General features: G+C 43.2%; 5 protein-coding genes and 1 long non-coding RNA gene across 9 annotated transcripts; 2 read left to right on the plus strand and 4 right to left on the minus strand.

Moving 5' to 3' along the window:
• Window positions 1-967: 967 nt before the first annotated feature.
• Window positions 968-1837, minus strand: kctd12.1 (potassium channel tetramerisation domain containing 12.1). Its single transcript, XM_076081910.1, has one exon. The coding sequence runs from the start codon at window positions 1835-1837 to the stop codon at window positions 968-970; it is 870 nt and encodes a 289-aa protein (XP_075938025.1).
• A 2465-nt stretch (window positions 1838-4302) lies between these two features.
• On the plus strand, window positions 4303-7340 carry acod1 (aconitate decarboxylase 1). Its single transcript, XM_076081799.1, has 5 exons — window positions 4303-4314; window positions 4522-4683; window positions 5156-5245; window positions 5328-5527; window positions 6239-7340. The coding sequence occupies exons 1-5, from the start codon at window positions 4303-4305 to the stop codon at window positions 7197-7199; spliced, it is 1425 nt and encodes a 474-aa protein (XP_075937914.1). The 3' UTR covers window positions 7200-7340.
• Window positions 7324-9990, minus strand: LOC142938617 (glutamine amidotransferase-like class 1 domain-containing protein 3, mitochondrial). Of its 2 annotated transcripts, none has more exons than XM_076081913.1 (4): window positions 9844-9990; window positions 8960-9131; window positions 8535-8733; window positions 7324-7752 (listed from the first exon to the last, which is right to left on the minus strand). In XM_076081913.1, exons 2-4 carry the CDS (start codon window positions 9123-9125, stop codon window positions 7557-7559), a joined length of 561 nt encoding a protein of 186 aa, XP_075938028.1. In that variant the 5' UTR covers window positions 9126-9131; window positions 9844-9990; the 3' UTR covers window positions 7324-7556. The 2 variants fall into 2 exon arrangements, with proteins under 2 accessions (XP_075938028.1, XP_075938026.1); XM_076081911.1 differs by having other exon boundaries at window positions 9740-9974.
• Window positions 9991-11011: 1021 nt separating this feature from the next.
• LOC142938558 (uncharacterized) lies at window positions 11012-13913 on the minus strand. Of its 3 annotated transcripts, none has more exons than XR_012949660.1 (3): window positions 13429-13913; window positions 12641-12856; window positions 11012-12218 (listed from the first exon to the last, which is right to left on the minus strand). It is a non-coding gene; the product is annotated as an uncharacterized LOC142938558 (long non-coding RNA). The 3 variants fall into 3 exon arrangements; XR_012949659.1 differs by having other exon boundaries at window positions 12641-12783; window positions 13429-13872; XR_012949658.1 differs by lacking the exon at window positions 13429-13913 and having other exon boundaries at window positions 12641-13409.
• cln5 (CLN5 lysosomal BMP synthase) lies at window positions 13601-17588 on the plus strand. The gene is made up of 4 exons (XM_076081825.1): window positions 13601-13799; window positions 14360-14534; window positions 15241-15466; window positions 16590-17588. Exons 1-4 carry the CDS (start codon window positions 13696-13698, stop codon window positions 17075-17077), a joined length of 993 nt encoding a protein of 330 aa, XP_075937940.1. The 5' UTR covers window positions 13601-13695; the 3' UTR covers window positions 17078-17588.
• fbxl3a (F-box and leucine-rich repeat protein 3a) lies at window positions 17587-23596 on the minus strand. Its single transcript, XM_076081824.1, has 5 exons — window positions 23304-23596; window positions 22297-22675; window positions 22036-22158; window positions 20926-21097; window positions 17587-20426 (listed from the first exon to the last, which is right to left on the minus strand). The coding sequence occupies exons 2-5, from the start codon at window positions 22672-22674 to the stop codon at window positions 19786-19788; spliced, it is 1314 nt and encodes a 437-aa protein (XP_075937939.1). The 5' UTR covers window position 22675; window positions 23304-23596; the 3' UTR covers window positions 17587-19785.
• Window positions 23597-24215: the final 619 nt, after the last annotated feature.

Genomic DNA, 24215 nt, shown 5'->3' on the forward strand with positions numbered 1-24215 from the left:
CATTGTGTGTGCAGCTGTACCATTTGCATCCGCGTGGCATGCGAATGAATTTGTGTGACAAAAAAACGGATAGTTGGGCACGGATTCCTCCGACAGTATTCACATGCAACTATATGTGGAGGTTTTTCTGCTTGTGTGAGTTAATAACAGGGCGAAGACGAATAGAAAATAGATATGATGTGATGGACCCAAGTCGGAGCCAATGGGAAGTTCGTGGCCCCGGATTTCGTAAGTCAAAACTGTGACAGATTTTGTTGAGCTGGCAGCTTTAGATGGCTGGCGTTCCCTGGGCACGGCATCTCCCTTTGAGGCTGACTCTTTGTTGAAACGGTCGAAATGGGGATGAATGCTATGTCGGCTCTGTAGTGCACTTTGTGCAGGTGTCCAGAAGAAGACAGGATGATTGGCAAAGGGTGCTGAGAATAGCCGAGTACAAGATTTTATTTCACCTGAACAGGTTTTTTAAACAAACACAACTACCGAGCAAGCAGATACACTTACAGTCATGTCAGTGATAGAACAGGGATGCATGAGAGCCTGTTGGATGATACAAGACTTGGCCAACACATGTGATCAAGCAAAGAAGTTACAATGACACTGAATACTAATTGCTGCTTCTTGGATGCTGCTCAACTCACACAGCACTGAGTCAGACATGACTGAGACGTTCATATGCAGTTCTATGAGGTGGAGATGATGGTGTTTTTGTTGGGGTGTTTTCCACGCTGTATGGGACTTTTGGATTTTTTGAGCGTCCAAATTCGATTTCCACTGGTTTGTGTGGATTCTATTTAGTGGCATTTTGTGTCTCTGGTTTTAAGAAAACAAAAACAAACCAGAGCATTATTCTTAGAATAAAGGAGCAATGCGTTGCAGTCACTCGACATTCACCACAGCAGACGCAATACTATATCAAAAAGACATTCCCCTCTAGATTATGAAATGTCTATTTACATCAACCTCGTTGTTAATCCCGACAGAAGACATATTCAGTGTAGCTCGTCCAGATTTTGTCCTCGTTCGGGTCATTGCTGGTGTAGGCGCAGGTGCCCGTGGAGCTGCAGGCCACCATGTGGAAGCCCATCTCCGTCAGCTTGTCAAACGCCTGCTCTAGAAAATTATACTTGAGATAGTACCGGGACGTGTATCTCTCAGGGGGCCTGTCCGGGTCCCTGCTCTCGTTCAGCGTGTCCCCGAACACTTCCTTGGCCAGGGCCGTCTTCCCGCATACTGTGATGCGCGCCACCCTCCGGAATTTGGCGTCGGTCTGGATGTCTCTGCCGATGGTGTACGAGCCGCGGTATCCTATCGTGATGTAGCCCGACTTCCTGGAGTCCAGCGACGGGGAGCGCATGGCCCCGCCGACCGACACGGCGCGCAAAGTCTCCGCGCCGCCGGAGGGACCGCACTGCTGCTGCGCGCCTTCCTCCGTGTCGCTCTGGCCGATCTCCTCGCTGATCGAGTTGTCCTTGCTCACGCGGGGGCTGAGTTGCTTGGTGAGGTCCCGCAGCTGGAAGAAGTCGGCCTCCCTCTGCAGACGACTTTTCTCCGGGAAGTAGTCCGGCAGGACCAAGTTCAGGTCTCGGAGATAGTCTAGGATGTAGCGGAACAAGAACCCGTCCCTATCCAAGAAGAAGCGCCCTTTGCTGTCCCTCGCCAACTCCTTGGGGGACTTCTTGCTGAACATGTTCCACAGCAGCGAGTCCGGGACGGCGATGAGAGTTTTGTGCCTGGTGACGTACACCTGTCCACCGACGTTCAGCTCGATGATCTCCGGGAACGGGGAGCCGGAGTCACCGCAGTTGGACACTCCGTGCTCCGTGTCAGCCAGTGCCATCTTCTCTGAGCCGCAGCACTGATGTGGGGGGGTCAGTGGAAACACTGAGCAGCCAGGTGGCAGCGGCTTGTTTATGAAGCCTTTGCTTTACCACGTGCGTGAGTGCGCGTGCGCGATGCGGGGTTCGAGCGTAAAATTAGCATTTAACTATAACGTGTCTTTACCCAAAAAGTATAGGCAAGCGGTCAAGCGGTGTGTGTGTGTGTGTGAGAGAGAGAGAGAGAGAGAGAGAGAGAGAGAGAGAGAGAGAGACAGAGATAAAAAGAGAGGTAGAGAGAGAGAGAGAGAGACAGAGATAAAAAAGAGAGGTAGAGAGAGAGAGAGTGAAAGAGACAAAGATGGAAAGAGAGAGAGAGAGAGAGAGAGAGCAAACCCATGCGTAGTCTCTTCCAGCATCACTTGAAGCACCCACATCTGATTATGTGTCATTTGTTTGTTTGTTTCCTTGCCTGTCATTAATATGCATGCAGCCCACCTCCTGATGATTATTTAATTAATGAAATTAATCACGATGAGACTTTTTTTTTCATTCTTTACAAATCATGTGAACACTCAAAACAAGAAACCGTGCAGATGGCCTGAGCTTTTCAGGGGCTGCTGAAATCAAGAAATGGTTAGAAAATATGGAAAGAGTGACACCCATTGCAACTCTGATGGAAATGCAGCCATCTCAAGTAACGCGCGCAAACACACACACACACACACACACACACACACAAAGTCCCTCAAACAGCCTTTTGAAGAAGTGAGAATGTGTAAAACTGGTTTAAAAATATATATTTATTTATTTGCAATACACAGATCAGACTTTAAGTCCCCACAACATTTAATACAAATGTATCCCCCCCCCCCCCCCCACACACACACAGACACCATCTCGCTACCCAATGAACTTCTCTAGACTCCATTTAAATTAAGTGATGGACGTAGATGTATTTGGTTTCTCATTGTATTTGAGTACATTGATAACATATTCAGTCAGTTAAAAGGGTGAAATGTAATGTGGAGATTCAATAAACAATACTTGTGTCTGTAATTTTAAGAATTTTGTAAATTAGAGAGCAGTGATTCCCAACCAGGGCCACTTGCCCCAGGGGGTCCATGTACTCCTGCAGTCACCACAGGGTGCTTGTAAAGCTTGACTAATTAACTCAACTAAAAAATAGAAATTGTGTTAACAATATATCCATGTCTGTGTTAAGGAGGAAAATAAACGCCACATAGGATTACAAACTGGTGTGATGCTGATTGTTCGTATATGCTGCCGATCAACCTGAGTCCCCGAGGACCTGAGGACGCGAGCAGAGGAGTTGAAACAGTTAAATGAAATAGATAAGTGCATGAGATTGTTAAGTGATGAACAACAGTTAGTTTTATTAGACTAAAGCGTAAATGTTTGAGTTCAGCTTTTACCTCTCTGTAGTGGCTGTAGTGTGAATGCAAACTTGACCAAACAAACATTAACATTGACAATTAGATTGTATTGAGAGACAAATATAGAAACAATACATACTTTAAGAGTTCAAAAAAAGTTGATAATCAATTCATAAAATCTATTTTTGAACATGACGGGTGGTGTCGACAAAGGGTTACTTGAGTTCATCTGGATGTCAGATACAAAATGTTAGCAGTGGTGGGATTTAACCAGGTTTCCACTCTGTACTTCTTTATACTTCTACTCCATCACATGTCAGGGGGAAATGTTGTACATTTTATTCCACTACAACAAAACAAGATTTGCTGATATTATATGATGCAGTCGTATAATCTACCCAGCAGTATACAAAGTGCCCAAACATGGCTCCACATTGACTACAAGAATAAAATGCTCTTCCGTGTATGTGTTAGTGATACAAACACAATGATAAAATGAACACAGTGAAAGGAGTCATTCTGCAAAATGAGTACTTTCCCTTTTGATACTTACCTTTATCTTTTTACTTTTATTTCGAATAGGGCTTTTTTTTAACTTGTAATGGATCATGGTCTTTCTACTTTTACTGAAGTAAAGGATCTACTTCTTCCACCACTCATCGTGTCGGTGACGACTCATCTCCCCGTTGAAAACCTCCCATTGCAGAGAGCTGAACTTCCACTATCTGTCATCAGTGGTTATGAAAGACATGCAGATGATCTGCTCTGACCGAGTCACTCATTTGACCCAAAATAAAGTCGTCTTTACACTTCGGTCATTGCATTCACACAGGATTCAATAGAGTCAATAAAAAATACAGCATGGGTTCACGCTTCTTTGAAATCATGTGGTTCCCCTCTTAACATGCAGCTCTATTATTTGAAATAACTTTTGTGTGTTCTCATTGTGAAAGATCCCACTTCTCTTTATGGAGGTTCTTAGGTTTGGACACTTTGGAAATTTGTGGACCAGCCTTCAGACACTGTACTGACCTATAAATGCGGCTGCACTTGGATGTTTTGTCAGTTGAAGACATTGCTGAGAGACAACAATGCTACGCAAGGTATAACTTTCTTTCTTTTTTTAGGTTACATTTTCTCAGCATTTCACTATATGAGATTACATTCAGGCACATTTTGGAGAGTATTTTGGGGTTGAAAGAGTCACTTCGATGCAGCATTATTTGAATTTCTTAGCCTGGTTTGATCCCTCACAACTGCACCGTCTCTGTGGAGGTTTGCATCTGACCGGCCCTGTTTCACCTCTCCAGGGTATTACAGGGAGCTTTGGAGCTGCTATCCACGGCCTCAACACCCCCCAGCTGACAGATGGTGTGATTAACAGGAGCAAAAGGATGATGCTGGACACCCTGGGTGTCGGGCTGATAGGAACCAGGACAGCTGTCTTCAACAAGGCTCTCACCTACAGCCAGGTACGGAAAAGTGCTTCACTGATGTACTACACCGACTAAAATATGTCTTATGACATCATATATAAAAGTAATACATATTTAATGAGAGATTTGATCTCCACTGATGTAGAATTGAAAACACATTTAATTCTAAATATATTTTCGTAATATCTGTCAACCTGTGATCATCGTCATATCTTTTGGCCTCATCACAAGTCGTCTGTGTCAATCAGAAACTAAAACACTGAGCTACCGAGTGTAAAATATCTTTTACTGCTGACAAATATATTGTTGAACTACTGTTTCCTGTGATTCTTTTATTTTCTATGAGATGTTGACATAAATCTGATTACTGTTCAATTAGTTGATCCTTTTCGGCTTATTTATGTATTCATGATTATATATGTTGGAAATGGGTAGGAGCGTCACGTCAGAGCACAGAGTTGCGTCCGTGTGATTGCACACTTGTCCTCATAATACTGTCTGATTGCAGTTGTTCCGGTCTGACGAGAGGAGCAGTGTTTGGGGTAAATCAGAGCCAACTCTTCCTTCTCATTACGCTGCTTTCGTCAATGGCATCGCGGTAAGATCACTCAAATCACCCTCACGTACAGAAAACACAAACATGGAGGTTTGATCTGCTCCGTCTCGTTGTGTGGAGATAGGTGCACTCCATGGACTTTGACGATACCTGGCACCCTGCGACTCATCCCTCTGGAGCTGTGCTACCCGCCCTGCTGGCCCTGGCAGATACTCTGCCCAGACAGCCCTCTGGTCTGGACCTGCTGCTGGCCTTTAATGTCGGTATCGAGGTGCAGGGCAGACTCATGAGGTTCTCCAGAGAGGCCTACAACATCCCTGAGAGGTGGGATATTTAATAACCAACGTCAGGCTCTTCAAGCTGATGTGCCAATGTTCTGTCTAATTGTAATTGTATGTGCACGGAAAGTGTTTGAGTGATAAAAGGTTGAACACCTACCTCTAGTGGTATGTGGCCATACAGATGGTTTTGGATGGAGGTGGTGAATGAGTTTTAGTTTGTGGTACACACAGCATTGAATAATTCAAGAGAAACTTCCCCGGCCCAACCTTGATAATACATACACCTCACTGTCAACAGTTCTCATAAAGAATATTCCTTCAGCAGAAAGTAGTTCCAATCAACATAAGACAAGCTGCTGTCAAGTCTTTCAAATATAATTTTCAACGTGCTTTTATGCCGTGAACACCACTAACAGTGCGAGCAGAAATATCACAGATTGCCCAAAGCCTAGTGAAGAAAGTAGGGATAAAAAGTTGTTTTTCAACTGCTGTATCATATAGGGCTCCAAAAAAATGTATTTATTTTCACTATAAAATCTGCAGATTATTTTCTTTATTAATCAATTGATCATTTGTCTTAAGCCCGAGGTGACGTCCTCAAACTGCTACCAAAGATATTCAACTTATTACATAACCACTAAATATGTTGCATTTCTGCATTTAGCTGACTTATCATTTAGCTCTAACATTAAAGAACTCTGTATTAAAACCAAATAGATCCTAATGTTTCGGTCCTCTCCCCCAACCCTCTCAGATTCCACCCTCCCAGCGTGGTTGGGGTGATGGGTAGCGCTGCAGCCTCCGCTAAGCTCCTGGGTCTGTCCCCTGAGCAGTGCGGTCACGCTCTGGCCATCGCAGCCTCCTCTGCTGGGGCTCCCCTGGCCAACGCCGCCACGCAAACCAAACCTCTGCACATAGGAAACGCCTGTCGGAGAGGCCTGGAGGCCGCCCAGCTGGCCGGGATGGGACTGGAGGGGAATCCGGCCATCCTGGATATGAACTGCGGGTTTGGGGTTTACTACAAGGACTACAGTCCTTCAGCAATGGCAGTGCCTGCCTCTGCTGACTTCAGATGGATCCTGGAAGATCAGGACGTGGCCTTCAAGCGCATCCCCGCTCACCTGGGGATGCACTGGGTGGTGGACGCGGCTCTGGCAGCACGCGCAAAGCTGGAAAACACAGTCGGGAACTTTGACCTCAGCCAGATCAGGCAGGTCACACTCAGAGTGCCTCCATCCAAGTACATCAACTGCCCCTTTCCCGCCACGGAGCACCAAGCCAGGCACTCATTTCAGTTCAACGCTTCCTCCGCCCTGCTGGATAACAAAGTGACGGTGTCTTCCTTCAGCGGAGCTCAGATCAACCGGCCTGCCCTGAAGGAGCTCCTGTCCAAAGTGGAGGTGGAGACCCCTAAAGACAACCCACCCAGCTTCGACAAGATGTACTGCGAGGTCGCGATAGAGACAGAGCAGGGGCAGACTCACGCAGCCAGATGTGACACCTTTTATGGCCACTGGAGGAAGCCACTGAGTCAGGAGGACCTGGTGGAGAAGTTCAGCGTCAATGCGTCCTCAGTGTTGTGTACTGAGGGGGTGGAGGGCGTGATTGACGTCATGGGGAACATTGAGAGGGTGAGGGAATGCTCAATCTTAAATTCATACCTGAGAATGACAAGCAGTCGAGACGAGCAGTTATACAGCACAGGGAGTTTGTGATGATACATCAAACCTGTGTGAAAACATTTGATATTTTTTAACTTTTCCACAACAATCGCAGTGTAAATATTTGATATTCCTCATTTTCTTCCATGTGAGTGAGAAATAAAGCACACTGAGAAAGTGAACTTTCAAATTTTATTGCATTTTTTTGTTTTTGTACAATACCGTAGCTGCTGTTAGCATTGCCAACACGATACCGATCCACTGCATCAGAATATAATCCAGTAAGATTGACTCACAGAGATTTTTGCTAAATAAATCAGGCCATGTGGTGCACATCACGACTACAAACATGTTTCTGGAAGTGCTTTTGCTCAAGGGGTTAAGATCGTTCTACCCCCCCAATTATCTTCTCTACGCGAGTTTCAGCACGTCCTGCACCATCGCCCCGATGCCATCGAATACCTCGTGTATCGGAGCATTGCACATGAACGCAGAGGTGGTGACCAGCTTGTTCTTCTCGTCCACGTGGGTCTCGCCGACGCTCTTACTCACGTGCTTGCAGCCCAACTGGTTGATGGCCGCCGCGGTGTCGGCAGTGTCGGGATACCTGAGAGAGGAGGGAGAGCACAGCGTTTAGCTGATCAGAAGGAGTCAAATGTTTATTTGTTAATATTATGTGTGGTTAATTAGGGCTGTACGAAAGACTGCTGTGAAAAATAGGAATTAAAAGAAATAAGGATGTCAATTTAAGATGTATGTAAAAATAATTTTAAATAAAATAATGAATACACTCAAATCAAAATTTGCAAACAGTTTCTGATTCTGTACACAATTGTCTTGGCTTTAATTTGGACAGATATTCTGAACTATTTGTTCATTGAGCATCACTTTATTTTCCCTTTTTGAGATGTATATATTTATCTGTAGCACTTTGTTTGGGGGAAAGTAAGTACACCTGAAGTGGCACCAACGATACCTCACTATACAGGAAAACTGTCTGTTACGTACAACTACTGCAGGAACAGTAGCTCAAAGGTCTGTGAACGGGGACACATGTTTACGGCTGACAGTTTCTGTGAGCTAAAATAAAATCGATGCAGCAGAATCCCAGATATCGTCTTTTATATTCCACACATTCTTCTTCCTGGTCAAAACATGGCGCCTACAATACCCACAATGCAACGTGTGTTACACTAGTGGCAGCTGATGTAGCCTGGAGCAGCGATCCAGAAACAGAGTTGAGGAAATCTGGTGAGCTCATTTCTTTCTAACACCACAACCACAGAAGGCTTTATGCGACTGTCTCCACGTGCGCAGCAGTAACTCTGTGAGACGACAGGAGTTCCCCTTTAACACAGATCTTGTCCGCTCGGCTCAGTCAAGACTCACTTGTCATCCTTCTCGATGCCGACGGTGACCTCGCAGCCGGGAAACACCTTGGCAGCCAGGACAGGTGAGATGCAGCAGAGGCCGATGGGCTTCCCCTCGCCGTGGAACGCCTGCAGCGCCGCCTTAACCTCGTCATTCACAGAGCAGTCCTTCCCCTGCACGGCCCACGTACAGAGGTTCTTCGCTGCCCCAAAACCACCTGAGAGAGGTCGCAAAAAATGTGGTTATTCGAGTCGTTTGAACACTCGTTGGTTGGTCAAGGAGAAAACTTTTATTAGTCAGGAATATTATTGGTTAGAAATGGCCACCGACTTTAGTCTCATGGTTTATTTTCAGGGTGGACTCGAGAACCCTTCAGTGTATTCGACCAAAAAAAACAAAAAAAAAACAGGATGAGATCTTCTGCTGTGTAGTGGTGAACGAACCTGGGAATATAACGGCGTCATGGTCTTTAACACTGAGTTTAGCCAGGTCCTGGATGTTTCCACGGGCCAGTCTTGCGCTCTCCACCAACACGTTCCTCTTCTCCTCGGACGGCTCGCCCTTCAGGTGGTTCACAACGTGCATCTGGTCAATGTTGGGGGCAAACATGTTGACCTGCGGTGGATAAAGCAGAGGGGAGGATGCTCATTTCCATCAGAAATCATGAGGAGAGCAAATAATGATTGTTTTCAACTGATGGCAGTTTCTTCAAATTACTAATTCGTACTTCTTTCTATAAAAAAAAAAAAAAAAAAACAATCACAAGGTTTCTGAACTCCACATGACGTAACCCAAAGACATTCAATTCACTTTGTCACAGGCTGATGAAGCCCCCTGCTGCTGCTCTCCTCTTTCCAGGCGAGGCACAGCTCATCTCGAACGAGCCTATTTTCATATGAATCACTGAAATCCTGTGAAAAAGCGAGCTCTTTACCCAATATGACCAGGACTAAGGAAGAACAATTAAAGTGACCAATTATTCTTAAAATGCACATATGGGCATCTGAGTATTGTTTAAAAAAAATGAACCTTTGAAAGTTATGCACAACATGTGCAATCAAACAATGTGGATGGCAGTTTGGTCTATTTGACCTGATCCCAAAGCCTGCAGCAAGTGGATTCATTCTTCCGGCAGCGCCCCCCCCCCCCCCACCACCTCCCCCTCCTCTCACAAGCAAAACTACACAACATCCATTTGACCGACAGATAAGTCTCCAACTTACACTCGCACCTCCTCTGCTCAGGTGGACCAAAACAGCGGAGGCCTCGTGGATCTCACTGCCGTCATAAACCCCGCAGCCCGCCAACACCACAGCCACGCGCTTACCCATCTGTGTGGCGTAGTAACTTGTATGTACTGTCTGAATGGGCCTGAGCGTCGGTAAGTTGCGACCACAGTGGCGCAGCAGGGTGAGCATGGCGGACCGTCAGCGGAGAGGACGCCCCCCCTTCTTCTACGTTTCCTTCTTCTGCAGTCACCAGCTGTCTCTCTGCGCTTCAGCGCCATCTTGTGTCTGAACCAGAGCACTGCTGCTGCTGATTGAAAGAAGAGGACGCTGAATGTATGTTAATAATTATTAATGGCGAGGTTAACACCTCTTTCTTCTTCTGTCAACTTTTTGTTGTACGTTTCCTCTTCACTCAGTTCGAATCAAATGTGTCTAATCTCAGCTACTGTTGATTTTCTAAAATCTTTAATCCATCAAATAAATTCTCAATTAATTTAAGAAAATGTATTTAAAAACAGATAATTGAAATTAATTTACATGAAATTGTGCCATTAAAAACTATTTGTACGGAAAATGTAGTTATCTTTTATAATTGTAATTGATACATCTCATTATTTCAGCTTTAAATCGTATATATATATACGATTATATATATATATATATATATATATATTCGTCATATTATTTATTTTATGATATATTTTCTATTTAAAATTATTTAACTATGATATAACTATTTATATTCACAACTGGGCCCATGGACTGTAGTAGCACCAGTGCAAAATAATATCAATAACAATTATATATATATTTTTTATATTATTGTTAATTGTATTATTGATATTATTATTATTATCATGTCTACTACTCACACAAAACCATAAAAATAAAACGTATAGAAAATAATAATGGAATAAAAGACACGGCAAAACATTCAATATTTCTACATACTGTGATCAGTTGGAATTGTTTTTTTTTTTTATAATTTAACTTGATACTGATTGATTTATTTAGATATGTATTTCATGATATGTATTTAGATTTTTCCTCCTAATATGTTATTTGATTTTTCCGTTTTTTATTATCATATTTAGTTTGTTTATTTAATATAATTTTGTTATCGGGTCCAAAAGTGACCGGGGAAATACATGAGTAAATACTGGTAACTGATCACGATAGATTAAAAACAGACAAAAACAATTAGCTTTTTTTCCACATTTTGTTGAACGTTACTTTCACACGAATAGTTCAATAATTTCACCTGTGACGTGTTCATTTAGTTCATTTACTTTGGAAAAACTGCAATTAAGCTTTCTTTGTTGTTTTTACTTTGCAGTCCAGCCACCATTAACAAAGGAAATATTCAGAAATGCCTCTAAAACAATATATCAGGAGCTGCACTTTTGATCATCACAAACATCAGGTTTATATTTGTATCTAAAAAAAAAAGTACATCATACCCATAACACTTAATCTATAGTATCAATAATATGTCAACTAGCGTACATTAAATCTGCAGCGGGAATCAGTCACACAATACATTGTTTTAATGATTTCACTTTGGTTTTGTTATCTGTGACTGAATCGACCGCTTCAGTTTGCCAGATAGTCAGTAACCCTCATCGTGGCATCAAACATGAACTGAAACATTTGTACATGTTTTTAAAGTGTAATGACACAATATCACTTTAGTTGGACAATATCATAGCGTTTTCTCTTTAATTGGGGGGGTTACAGATTAAGAGGATCTGAATCTCCTGTTTCCGGTTTTGCCGGAAACCGGTGGATTGCTCCCTCCAGGTGGGGACTGAGTGCCTACCTCAAGCGAAGGAGTTCAAGTATCTCGGGGTCTTGTTCACGAGTGAGGGTAAGATGGAGCGGGAGATCGACAGACGGATCGGTGCGGCTGCAGCAGTAAAGCAGGCGCTGCACCGGACCGTCTTGGTGAAGAGAGAGCTGAGCCGGAAGGCAAAGCTCTCAATTTACCACTCGGTCTACGTTCCTACCCTCACCTATGGTCACGAACTCTGGGTCGTGACCGAAAGGACAAGGTCGCGGCTACAAGCGGCTGAAATGAGCTTCCTCCGTAGGGTGACCGGGCTCAGCCTTAGAGATAGGGTAAGGAGCTCGGTCATCAGGAGGGAGCTTGGAGTCGAGCCGCTACTCCTTCGCGTCGAAAGGAGTCAGCTGAGGTGGTTCGGGCATCTAATTAGGATGCCTCCTGGACGCCTCCCACTGGAGGTTTTCCAGGCACGTCCAACTGGGAAGAGACCCCGGGGAAGACCCAGAACACGCTGGAGGGATTACATCTCCCAGCTGGCCTGGGAACGCCTCGGGATCCCCCAGAATGAGCTGGAACATGTTGCCGGTGAGAGGGAGGTCTGGGTCAGCCTGCTTGACCTGCTGCCACCGCGACCCGACCCCGGATAAGCGGTGGAAAATGGATGGATGGATGGATGGATGGATGAATCTCCTGTGAAACCAAGCAGCCAGCAGGATGAATTCACACCTACATTGACATCTAGTGGCATTAGCTGATCTCTACAGTGTTGATGCTAAGCTAGTTTGTAAGTGCAGCTTCTGGGGACACATCAGTAGGGTTTAGGAGACCATCTGATTTTGTTTGCAGCTCCCAAATGTTTAACCCAAAGTTGACTTTTTCTCAAACAAATGATTTATTTATTGAGGAACAGAACAGATGTCTCGACTTCTGCAGATCACAATCATGCGTTTCATGCATGATGCAATATCTTGTTTCACAAAATGCTAGTGCAAATGATGCCCGTCATGTAGTTGATCAAAGTCCATTACACTTCAATCATTTCTCAGATACTCTGCATGAAACATTGACATTGGTCTCAATTAAAATATACGATGGGAGTTGTGGTTTGTTACCTTTCAGCACCTGGTTGATGTACTTTTCATAGTAGTAGCTCTTATGAATATTGTTTAGGTCAATCTGCCCTCGCTCTGACACGCCATTTTCTGTGATGATAATAGGTGGATTTCCATACTCCTCCTGAATGAAGTTATATATCCTGCGGAATCCAAACAGTGAGACCTTCAGCCAAGATGAGCCTGAATCCGGTCAGGTACGATCAGCAATCGTTCCTGCACCCCCGAGAAGATTACATCTTAAAATACATGTTTTCAACAAAACCGTTGTAGTGTGGTAGCAATGGTTTCATTCTGATAGAATCACTTGCTTGAAATAGTTAAACTGTCCAGTTCCAATTGCATTTGAATAAGTAGAAAAGTTAGTTAGAGGGAGCAAGAAATGAATGTGCGCACATGATTTAAAGAAAACTCATTTAACCAACTCTAGCTGGAAATTGATTAACAGATTACTTCAGTCAGGATTATGCAGAATGTCAGTTTAAGCCTGTACAAACATGAAACGTGTTTAAACGAACCACATGTTCATCAGCATAGGAAACTGGAATTGCAGTCAACATACGTAGTCTATATTTTATCAATCGCAGTCACAATTTACCATTTATCTGTAGGGCTCTACTGAGACAGAAATATTTCTGCAAATCCATTCAGAAGGAGAACAAAAATACATAAATATGGCCGTAAACTAGCATTCAGAAGGAAGGTGCGGGTTTCAGGCTTAACTACGCTGAGAAAAGTCACTTCAGCTGCTTTAATTCTGTCTAAAGAAAAACAGACCAATCACACACCTGTTGACATCGTCACGAGGCCTGCAGCCTGCCGGTAATTACGCACTCAAAGTCCTGCCAGTCATACTCTGCATTTTGGGGACATGTGTCAACAGGTCACTTTAAATGTTCCAGCTAGTCTGGTGACGTTTGGACCAGCTGTCATGTGATTTCGTATCAACAACAAAACCACGTGACCAGCAATGAGGAAGTCCATTCGGAGGGGAAGGATGAAGGGAGCGCAGTCACCGTAGCCTCTTCTTTTTCGTCAGTTTTCGAGGCTTTAACATGGCTCACGCGCTGACTCTTCTGTGTTTAAACGTGCTGCTGGTTGTTCCTGTAGCAGCTCAGTTCACTAACAATGGACAGCAGCGGTGGCCCGTTCCCTACAGGTAGGAAGACCGTAGAGCCTCTTCTCTCCATGCTGATTCTGCTCTGTAAAACCATGTGACAGCTAAATAATAAAGTACCCGATTAGAATAAGTTCAAACGTATCTGCCTAACTTCTGATTGTCCGAGTCTTAAAATACGATTATTGTTTATTATTCGGTCTAATGGAGGACTTTTAGCTCAAAGGGAAGCCAGTTTACCCAGTTATGTCTGGTGCGTTCACATGACTTTGGGAACTTTGGAATTTGGATAATCTGGTTGAAGAGCACGTGAGAAATCAAATTAAAGTATACGACGTGTTTTGAATTCCATCAGTGGTGGAAAGTAAATAAGTATATTTACTCAACTGTGCAATTTTGACGCACTTGTACTTTACTTTAGTTTTTTTCCGCTTTCTGCTACTTTATGCTTTTACACGTCAGAGGCAAATATGATAGTTTTACTCCGTTACATTAATTTAATAACTTACTTGCTAGTTATTTTCCAGATTCAGCCTAATAATGCAAGATGCAATATTATGCAATATTACGTGATGTAATGCACCAACAATCATCATCAACAGACGGTTTGATCGTCGCCCTGCCGTGGACTCGTACTGTGAAGCCGTCTACCCGTTCTGTCCCACCGGAGACCGGGATGGACGCGTTCCCTCCGTGAGAGACAGCGACGTCATCTCAGTTTACCGACTGCAGACACCTGTGTGGGAATTCAAGTATGGAGATCTGTTGGGGAAAGTTGTAAGTTCACGAAGTCCTCTTGTTTATCAGTTCAAACATGTTGCTGATATTTCACCGCATTGAGGTCTAGTTTAGAGTCCGTAGAATAAAACATTAACAACCAGGTAATGCTGGTAAAGATACATCATCTTTCTTTAGTCTTAATTCTGGACTTATTATTGAGTGTTGGACCAAAAGTTAAATGCAGTCTGAATGACATATGCTGTGTTTTTAATACAATTTAAAAAACAATGTATCTTTTACTTTTTTGTCTCAAAGAGATTGATTGAGCTCACAAATCAAATTTAAATAAAAATTGAGTTAAACAAGTTCAAATGAAAAGTAGTCATTATATAAATATTTTGTTTTAAATTGTACTTGGGGGAAATTACTTTATGGAATTAAACTGCCAGTTAATATAACTGATACAATGCAGATTTGGCCAGGGAAAATAATTGTATAAAATATTTCATAATAATAACTAACAGTGGCCTTGCCTGAAGTCACCGTCATTAACACTGATTGTCTTTGTGTTGTTGATCATTTTCTGAAATTGAGATGAAGATACCGCTGTGTTGCCGTAGATATTCTCTGACACAGACCGGTATTTAAAGACAGTATGGCTGTTAAAGTGGAAGTGCAACTTGCGATTTTATTCATAGTTACACAGCTGCACACGTCTATCCACGAACAGAGAGCCGATGTAATGTTTCCGTTTGGTTCACAGCACATCATGCACGATGCCGTTGGGTTCAGCAGTTCAGAATCAGGCGCCAACTACACCATGGAGTGGTATGAGCTGTTTCAGCTGGGTAACTGCACCTTCCCTCATGTCAAGCCCGAGGTGTTCGCACCTTTCTGGTGCAACCAGGGAGCCGCCTGCTTCTTTGAGGGGATCGATGACGTACACTGGTCACAAAACGGCACCTTGGAGAAAATCGGAGAACTCACAGGTAAGACTTCACATGTGTAGTCTTGTATCTTAGCTCTTAGAGACCAAAATAAAATATAAATACAGTGATTCAATTTGTTTGGAACCTATATGCTCTGGCGTCTAAGAACATTGACAGATGAAGCTGGTGATAAACTACATTTGTATTAATCCCATGTACTGTATCTCTTGTCCTAAAACTACTCAAAATGCTTATATGAGCCACACAGTTCCACTTGGGGACATGTCCTTTCATTATTGTGCAGTTTGATTCGAATCAGTCCCACTAACAGTCTTGCTGGTGTTGTAAAAACTCACTAGTACACCAAAAGTGTATAAATCCGCAGTTGAAAATAGTCCCCATGAAATGCACTATTTACTCCCGTCTGAGTAAGTTTTGTTAAAAACTACAGTGCCCAGCTGTTGTAGCAAATAACCTTTTTTTAAATGAAACAATATTTGCCATTTTTAAAAATGTACATCTTTAGTGGGATCAAATGGGCTGAAGTCAGAGCACTCAGACAGGGAAGTGAGGTCAGAGGGTATTTAGAGACCGACTAACACATTGCTGGTTTTGGTCTTTTCATGGGATTTGTTGAAAATAAGAAAAAATATAGAAACAAATGTATTGTACTCGTCCTCTCATCTTGTGGCCATTGAATAATGGCTGCCAATATCAGGATTCATCTGCATAAATACGGTATACCTGCCCACAACCACGAGAATCGTATTACTTTGTACGCAGATGATGTTTTAACATTTGAATAATCTTTCTTTCTCAGTACCACCTCTTTTGGACCATGGGAAATATGGTCCTATGGCCAAGAAAGTCAGCTTAATGAATGTTTTGCATTTTATAATTAAAATAAGGCCACTTTTGCGGCATAGTAGCTAACCGGTCCCACACCAAGAAGGTTGTGGGTTTGACAGTTTATTTCCCATTGCATTCTGGGAACAGCTAGAACACCTTCCTTGGCCCAGAAATAAACTGCTTAGATGTACGAACTTTCAAAATGCTGCTCTGTCACCGTGATGTTTTAATCATCAGTTTTGTGACTGATTGGCACAGTCATTTTCACACCCTCCCTCTGATGGACTTCCTGCTCGGTGTTTCTGGTATTAAAATCGTGTCTTTCTTTGTCCAGGGAGCCAGTTCAATGACATGGCCCAGTGGGTCCAGGACGACAACAACACCGGGATCTACTACGAGACGTGGACAGTTCGCTCCGACCCCGGCCCCAACGCCACAGTGTGGTTCGAGTCTTACGACTGCTCCCAGTTTGTCCACCGCACATACCGGAAGCTGACTGAGCTGGGAGCCAAACTATCCAGCAGATCCCAAACCAACTACACCAAGATCTACCTGTACAGCGGAGAGCCCACCTACCTCGGCAACGACAGCGCCATATTCGGACAGCCCGCCCTGAAGAATCTGGCAGTGGACATCCGTAACTTCTACCACACATTCAGACCACACCAGTCGTTCGCCGACTTTGCCGTCAGTCTGCTGGAGGCTTATGAAAAGGTTGTGTTGGACAAGAGCTTCTACCTCTACTACAACTTTGAGTACTGGCATCTGCCGATGAAGCCTCCCTATGTGCGGATTACATATGAAGAGGTGCCTTTGCCTTAACAAAAAACTTTTAATGTGTTTCTGCAAATTATTTTCATTAATGGTAAATCTGTTTTTTAGTTCAAATATATTAATAAGAAACGGAGATAAGCAGCACAAATCTTCATGTTGAAGAATTTGAAAAGTTGTCGATCAAAGAATCCTTGAGGTAATGCCTTTCATTACTCATAACATTTACAAAGCTATTCATTTTTAATATTTTACTTCCATTTGTCAGATTGCAGTCTTCTTCTTCCGGCCTTTGTTGGTGCGTTGCACGAGAACTTCTTCGGAGTGCTCAGAAAAACATGGAAATTTAGAATTCCATGACAACTGCCCAAACTGATGAAGATCATGCGATAGGAACAGAAGTTCAGAAAAGCTACTAAATACTTTTTAGAGTCTAAATCTATCTCGCGTACTTGTTTTCCGGTCTTTTTGTTTCAATAATAGCCCCATTTCTACTCGTGCATCTAATTTAACTAATTCAAATGACTGCGGTGTTTGGAAAATAAAACAGATGGAAAGAGTACATTCAATGTTTTTATTGTCAGTGTAAGATCACATGTCCAAAACAATCATTTTAATTTCATGACAGGTGACCAGTTAAGCAAAGTAGACCAAGCATCCGTACAGAAGCAACACGACGAGGACAGCAGCTCTCTGCAGGACTCTGAACTAATGAGGGTCAAACAATGACTGACGAGCTATTTCATCTGGATTCAAATGAAACAACTCATCCAACTGACATTTCCAATAAAAGCTGATAAAGAACAGGGTCAAATGAAAACCAGTACAGTATTGAAACACAACACCTTCACGTTAGAGCCGTTTAATGCACTGCACAAACGATGAACAACAAGTCCGGAGACATGCGACTGAACCATCGAGATGCTAATGCTCAAGAGCACAGGTGTCCATGAAGCACTTCCTGCAACAAGTGATTCAGTTTTAGTCTACATCACTTATGGTTACATGAAATACGACATGGATAAGAGGAATTAAGTCATATCTACAGTTCTATAGACATGCAGCGTTGTCCACGACTGATAACTTGTCAAAGTATTTGACATGTCTTCATGACACTTTGAAATGTAGGCTGAGAGTCTCTTTATTTGGTCTATTTCATTCATACTTTTCCTGAAAAAGGTGTGGAGCAACTTATTTACTGCCATTGTCCTGCTGGAAGATGAATTATCTTTCAGACAAAACCAATGGCGGGGCTAGATTCACTAACTGTTTAGGATTGAAAGTCTCTCCTGTGTTGATGAATTGTTTAAAGCTTGTGGTAGTGGACTCGAAACCTTTGGACCAACGACAAGCAAGAAAAACCAACTCTCTGCTGGTCTGCTTCTTTGTATAACCGAAAAACATAGTAATTCTATATCAATGAATTGCAAAGCTTATCTTCTCCTAGTGTACGTTTTACAGTATGAAACACATCCATCTAGCAAAGGATAACTCACTATGGTTGTATAAAAGACACCAGCTGCTGGTTCAGGAAACATCAAACCCTGACAGGGCGAAATAAAGAAATGGGTACATTTCTATTCATAATAATCAAACACACAGCGTTTTATATACAGACGCATTCGTCTTCCTTCTTAAAGGAAAATAAAAAATTAGTTTCACTCATCCGACTTTCCAAAATCTCTTTCGACTGAAAGTAATTGGTGTTTTGGAACATCTGTAGAGACAGAGTTTTGAATGAAAAGATGGTGACACCATACACAGCACAGGAGGGCAGACACTCACAACATAAGAGCTCCAACAGGCAAACAGCACAACATACAAATCAAACCTATTTAGGGAAAAATATATATATTAATTCAATGCACCCGGCAGACACAAAGGGTTAAGTTTTGCATTCCCAGCATGCATTGTAAGCCAATAGCTGCAGAGACAAGTCTGTTGAACTATTACGACGCAAACTCAGCCTCTTCTACCTCCAAACATTAGTGCGCCATCTATATTTACATAGAATCCTTTGTTAGTAGTTATGGCTTTATTACTTCAATACACTGCCCTTGGTATCCGATTCAACAGAACCCCTGAACAGTAACTCATCATTAGAATCTGGGTCCAACTAATACTAATTGGAGCATTATGAAGAAAGTGTCCTTGCTTTCATTAGGGCATCATTTGGGTTTTCATGTAAGGTGCTTCTGTCACATACAACGGACAAATAACCTCTAATGTCATATTGTGTTCGGGTGCAGAGCTCAGACTGGAATTAAGGAGGCCAAGTGGTAATGTACCAACATGCAAATGTGCCCCTAATCTTACCCAATTACTCCATAATGTTACAAACATTAACACACACACACTCTCACATATGCATACATACACGGACAGACACACACACATCTCTCATAATGTAGACTATCATAACCAGGCTACAATGTTCATAAAACTCAAAGTTTTCTCGTCCTATATTTCCACCTTCTCTGGTCTGTGTGCTGATTGTTTAATATGTGAAGAAGCCGGCCTGGCGAGTTCTCGCTCCAGATTAAGCACAGCGGGATCCCACTGTCTCTTTTGTAGTGATGGCATGAGATGATAACATCGTCTAGGTGTCCACATTACATCCCGGCTAGTTTACGCTCTCCATGTTGGCACCAAACATTCCACTACAGCTGAGCGTTTAAAAGGCTTTTCTATGCAAACACGGAGGACGTGAAAGTTCCACACCACAAACTAGACGTACTGTGTGCCTCTTTGGCTGCACTTTACCAGGTCGGCATCATGTCTGGGAACCAGACCCGGCCCAGGTGCTTAGAGACCTCCCAGTGGATCTCATCCAGAGAGTATTTGTGATCTGGAATCAGCACCTCCTCCATGATGGACAGCTGGGAGAGCCTCCGGCCACACATCTTGACAAACTCCACAAACGCGCTGCAGGAGACCTCGCACTCGCCCAGGCCGATGGCTGACAGCTGGGTGCAGTGCTTGGCGATGCGGATCAGCTCCTCATCCAGAGGACGCAGGCCGTTGGCGCACACCACCAGCTCCACCAGACGGGGGCAGTGGAGGCCGACGCGGCCCAGGACCTCCTTGCTGACTGAGCGACCGAAGTAGAGGTGCGTGACCGGGACCTCCTCGTTGAAGAAGGGGCCGAACTCGTCCTCGTAGAGGAAGAAGTACATGACCAGGTTGAATTTGGGCGAGTGGCGCACCATGGCGTCCCAGCTGCTCTTCTTGATGGTGTGGAAGTGCTGGCCGGGTTTCTCACTCACCACGTCGATGCGCAAATGTTCCAGATGGACGTGTTTCTCCGAGCAGAGGGCCAGCAGGAGTTCATCACTCAGGAGGTGGTAGTTCAGTGCCAGCTCTCTCAGGCCGTGACACTGGTCTGCCACGCACAGGATGCCTGAAAATAAGGACAGATTAAGCTTTTTAAATCTAACTCATCATGAAATCCAGTTGTTATATTTCTTAAACGGGGTGGCAATCGACGGGGCGACAAATATTGCTCCAGATGTCTAATATATTTGCCAGACGAGTTGCAGTTGAATCAGCAGTCATGATCACAGCTGAACAATTCAAATGTATGCAAGAGGCAGAAACAGGATACGGTTATCATGCGATGTCTGCTAGTCCACCACATGAAATCACAACACCGTGTGAGGGCAGACAAGAAGGTCACAGGCTCTAAATGAGACACTGGATTAAAAAAAAAAAGCCTTGTGACTCAGAAAGGATATCAAAAACACATGACTGAAATTGCAACATAGACATGGCTTGAAAATATTTGGCTGAGTATCATCCCAGAACCACAATAAAATAAAACTAGAGAAAACAAACGATAAGGCCGCTTCCTCTTAGCTTTAGCACCGAAACAGCTACCGGAGTGTCTGCGCCCGCGGTACCTGCTGGGGAGACGTGAGGGCAGCTGCTCATCTTCAGCAGTCTCAGGGTGTCACTGTTGTTGGCCACCAGGACCTTCAGAGACGGATCGTCCACCGGCGTGTCGTCTATCTTCAGCGAAGACAGCGATTTGGAGTTGACAAACACCACAGTCAGAGCTGAGATGAAGTGAGACTGTGGAAGGAAAAACAATGTGAATGAATTATAATTTTTATGGTCAGAGCACCTTTTTAGAAGTGCCTACCAAGAGGGCAGGTCACAGTTTTTGGTGGGCATATTTGAATCAATTATATTTGGATTGATGGGGAATTCATCTTTGGTCAGTCACACAGAGACACAATGGATGTTAGTCAAACGAAGTGGCTTTGATTCACTAATTATAAAATGTATATTAATAATAGACCGACACAATTTAAATGAATAAATCTAGAACATTTCTAAGTGAAGTGTGTAGAGGTTTAGAATCCAATAATCAAACTCTTTTGGCTCATGCAAGCCTGTCCAGACTGGACTTTTCATCTGATGTGGCAAACGAGTTAAAGAAGAAGTGCTACATGTTCCAGCGTCCCTTGTGAGGGTTCACTTGCTGCAGCACTGTCTGCCTCCTCAGGTTTGGGCAACTACTACTAATTGGACAACACTTGTATCTTGAGCTTTAGTGCACTTCATCGTACCTCGAGTATGAGAACTACAGAATGCATGATCCACGTATAATTGACTGTACCTGGATTGTAGACTGTACATGTGTGCGTATGAACGTTTTCAATTTCAATGAGGAGTCACAACGCAAAGAATTTATATTTCATAGAAGAAAAAAAATCTCACTGTGCACTAAGAGAACAAAATAAAACAAAAAATAACCTCCTGTGCCGTTCGGAGTAATCCTTATCCTTGACCATGCATGAGAACGGACACTCAGGATAGTTTTTACATTGTCTTTTTATCTGTCAATCAACTATTACCCTGCTCAGCCACAGCTTTTAGGATACACCAATAGCATTAAAGGCATAAGCGATATATGATGAAAATAAATGGTCAACTATAATGGAAAGAGTTCATTTGGTTTTCCTTGTAAATCTGTCCCAGACCCCTCGGTTTTATGCTAATTGTACCTTTGGAACCTCCATGAAACTGGGCCTGGCTGTAGAAATGAGCCCCAAGGTCTTCAGTGAGCAGTTCACCAACTGGGAGAGGATGTCACATGCCGCTTCTGCAGACTCTGTACTGCTGTCCACCTGCAAGCACAAACAAACATTGGGTGTCACTTCAGAAGCATAAAAACAACATGTTTGAACCAGCCGGTGCTGGCGCATTGTAAACACAGAATCAGGACGTATACTTTTACACAGACGCAACAGCTTTTCCACCCTTGCCTTGAAGCTGACATACTGCAGGTGGTTGGAGTGCCTCTTTATGATCTGCTTGATGAGGTCCGGGTGTGTGGCTTTGAGGTAAGAGCTTGCTGGCTGGTTAAGCTCAAACTCAAAGCATCTCCACAGCTCGGGCATGTGGAAAGCCTGGTTCCACCGGCGGCACACCTGGGAGGCATAAGCCCGATCCAGCAGTGGAAGGTACTGGAAGACGTGCAGCAGGAGCTCCTGAGGCAGTCGCACCCAGTCACTCTCTGGTGTCTCACTGGCCGCCGCTGCCTCGGACTCCTCGCTCGTCTGCGTCCGCACCTTCTTGCAAGCCTCCGGTGGGCTCTCACTGGAGGAGCTGTCGCTGTCCTCTCCTCCTTTAATCCGCTTCATCCTGAAACATTGAGGTGAATTTGAATTGCTTGATTGATCACAACCAATAGGCAATAGGTCTACTCACTAGTACATTTTAATGTGTGTGCTATTTCTTAATGTATTATACTGCTGCATCAAGTGTGACGTTATTAGAACACTTCTATTCTCTCAATAGAATACAGTTGCTATATTACACAATAACGTGACCAGTTATATCTAGCATTACTTAGCGTTGCTTCAGAAGCAACGCGTCTGTATTATAGCTTGATGTTGAGCTATATTGGCGGGAGGCCACGCTTAAGCAGGTAACGCTGCCTTTAGCTGTGACTATCTTGTCATACGCAGGGCAGATGACAGTGCAACTTGCCTCAAGCCATCAATGCTTATGTTAAACTGAATGAACAAGAACCTGCTTCCATTGCTTCCCAAGTTAACTATCGCAGTGACAGCGTCAATTAAAGTACCTGTTAGATCAGCTAGCTAGTGTTAACGTTAGTCAAATGTATGGACCGCTAGCTATTTCGCAAACTCGTTGTAGAAATCTGCCTCCAAATTATACTTTGCACTTATACTAAAACCGTTATATACAGAATGACACACAGCTGCTTCCATGATGAGTTAACTACAACACAAGCCAGGTACGTTACCTTGTTTACACTCAGCTAGCTTACTAGCTGTTAGCAGGAAAATCCGACAGCTGACACTGACACTTGAGCCCGGGCCCACGCTGGAAAAGCTCGTTCGCGCCAACCGAATAACATGCATTGGACCACAATGACCAAGCCGTTGGACGAGAGAGAGGATCGAAGAGAGGTTTTCAATGAAGAAACGGACAGATTCTGCACCTCCGCTCGGTTGATCCAATTTCTTTCGCGGGAGTTTCGGCCCCCCCGTCTCTGAAATGGCGAAGCGTTGTTGTTGTTGTTGTTGTTGTGACAGCAGCGGTGCACCATGGGAAATGTCATGCAAAATGGCTGTTGGTAAAAGATCGTCTCTGCTCGGATGATGACTCGCTCACACGAGTCAGAACATACATATACATATATACATATACATATACACGTATTTTATTTTTCCTAACATGAAACGATTAACACAAATGGAAACCTGCTGCTGATTTTTTTAATGATTTACAAAAAACATTTCAAGTCTCAGATTTGTTCTATCTAATACAATTAAATAAATATAGAAAGAGACCGAAACTTTTTACAGTGTCCTATCAATTATTTAAAATTATATTCTAGTCTCTTTGAAATGTCCTAAAATAAAAAAAATATATTTAAAAAGACAAAACAAAAACTACATTGCTTCATTTCTCAGTTGAGTATGTTAAATGTTAATGAATTTACTGTCATGTTTTTGCAGTTTTGCTTCATGCTTACAACCACAGAACATAGATTAAAATACAAAAATAAATTAAAGTAAACATTTAATTAGAATTTCTATGGTCAGTTACAATGTCATCATATTACTTTCTTCCTGCCATAGGAAAAGCATGTTGTCATTGTAACTGATATGAATTTTAGTAACACCAACACACACTAAAAAGGAAATTATTT

The sequence above is a fragment of the Anarhichas minor genome, unplaced genomic scaffold (assembly GCF_050575085.1).
Source record: "Anarhichas minor isolate MPS153535 unplaced genomic scaffold, ASM5057508v1 ptg000087l, whole genome shotgun sequence".
Taxonomy (NCBI): Eukaryota; Metazoa; Chordata; class Actinopteri; order Perciformes; family Anarhichadidae; genus Anarhichas; species Anarhichas minor.

Coding starts and splice junctions, on each gene's coding strand:
- kctd12.1 (XM_076081910.1), bottom strand. CDS start 1,837: ATGGCACTGGCTGACACGGAGCACGGAGTGTCCAACTGCGGTGACTCC.
- acod1 (XM_076081799.1), top strand. Junction 4,684..5,155: donor AGGCTCTCACCTACAGCCAG/GTACGGAAAAGT, acceptor GTCTGATTGCAG/TTGTTCCGGTCTGACGAGAG. Junction 5,246..5,327: donor CTTTCGTCAATGGCATCGCG/GTAAGATCACTC, acceptor GTGTGGAGATAG/GTGCACTCCATGGACTTTGA.
- cln5 (XM_076081825.1), top strand. CDS start 13,696: ATGGCTCACGCGCTGACTCTTCTGTGTTTAAACGTGCTGCTGGTTGTT. Junction 14,535..15,240: donor GAGATCTGTTGGGGAAAGTT/GTAAGTTCACGA, acceptor TTTGGTTCACAG/CACATCATGCACGATGCCGT. Junction 15,467..16,589: donor GAAAATCGGAGAACTCACAG/GTAAGACTTCAC, acceptor TTCTTTGTCCAG/GGAGCCAGTTCAATGACATG.
- LOC142938617 (XM_076081911.1), bottom strand. CDS start 9,934: ATGCTCACCCTGCTGCGCCACTGTGGTCGCAACTTACCGACGCTCAGG. Junction 9,132..9,739: donor TGAGCAGAGGAGGTGCGAGT/GTAAGTTGGAGA, acceptor TATCCACCGCAG/GTCAACATGTTTGCCCCCAA. Junction 7,753..8,534: donor GGCATCGAGAAGGATGACAA/GTGAGTCTTGAC, acceptor CTCCTCTCTCAG/GTATCCCGACACTGCCGACA.
- fbxl3a (XM_076081824.1), bottom strand. CDS start 22,674: ATGAAGCGGATTAAAGGAGGAGAGGACAGCGACAGCTCCTCCAGTGAG. Junction 22,159..22,296: donor TGCAGTATGTCAGCTTCAAG/GCAAGGGTGGAA, acceptor TTGTGCTTGCAG/GTGGACAGCAGTACAGAGTC. Junction 21,098..22,035: donor GTTTCATGGAGGTTCCAAAG/GTACAATTAGCA, acceptor TTCCTTCCACAG/TCTCACTTCATCTCAGCTCT.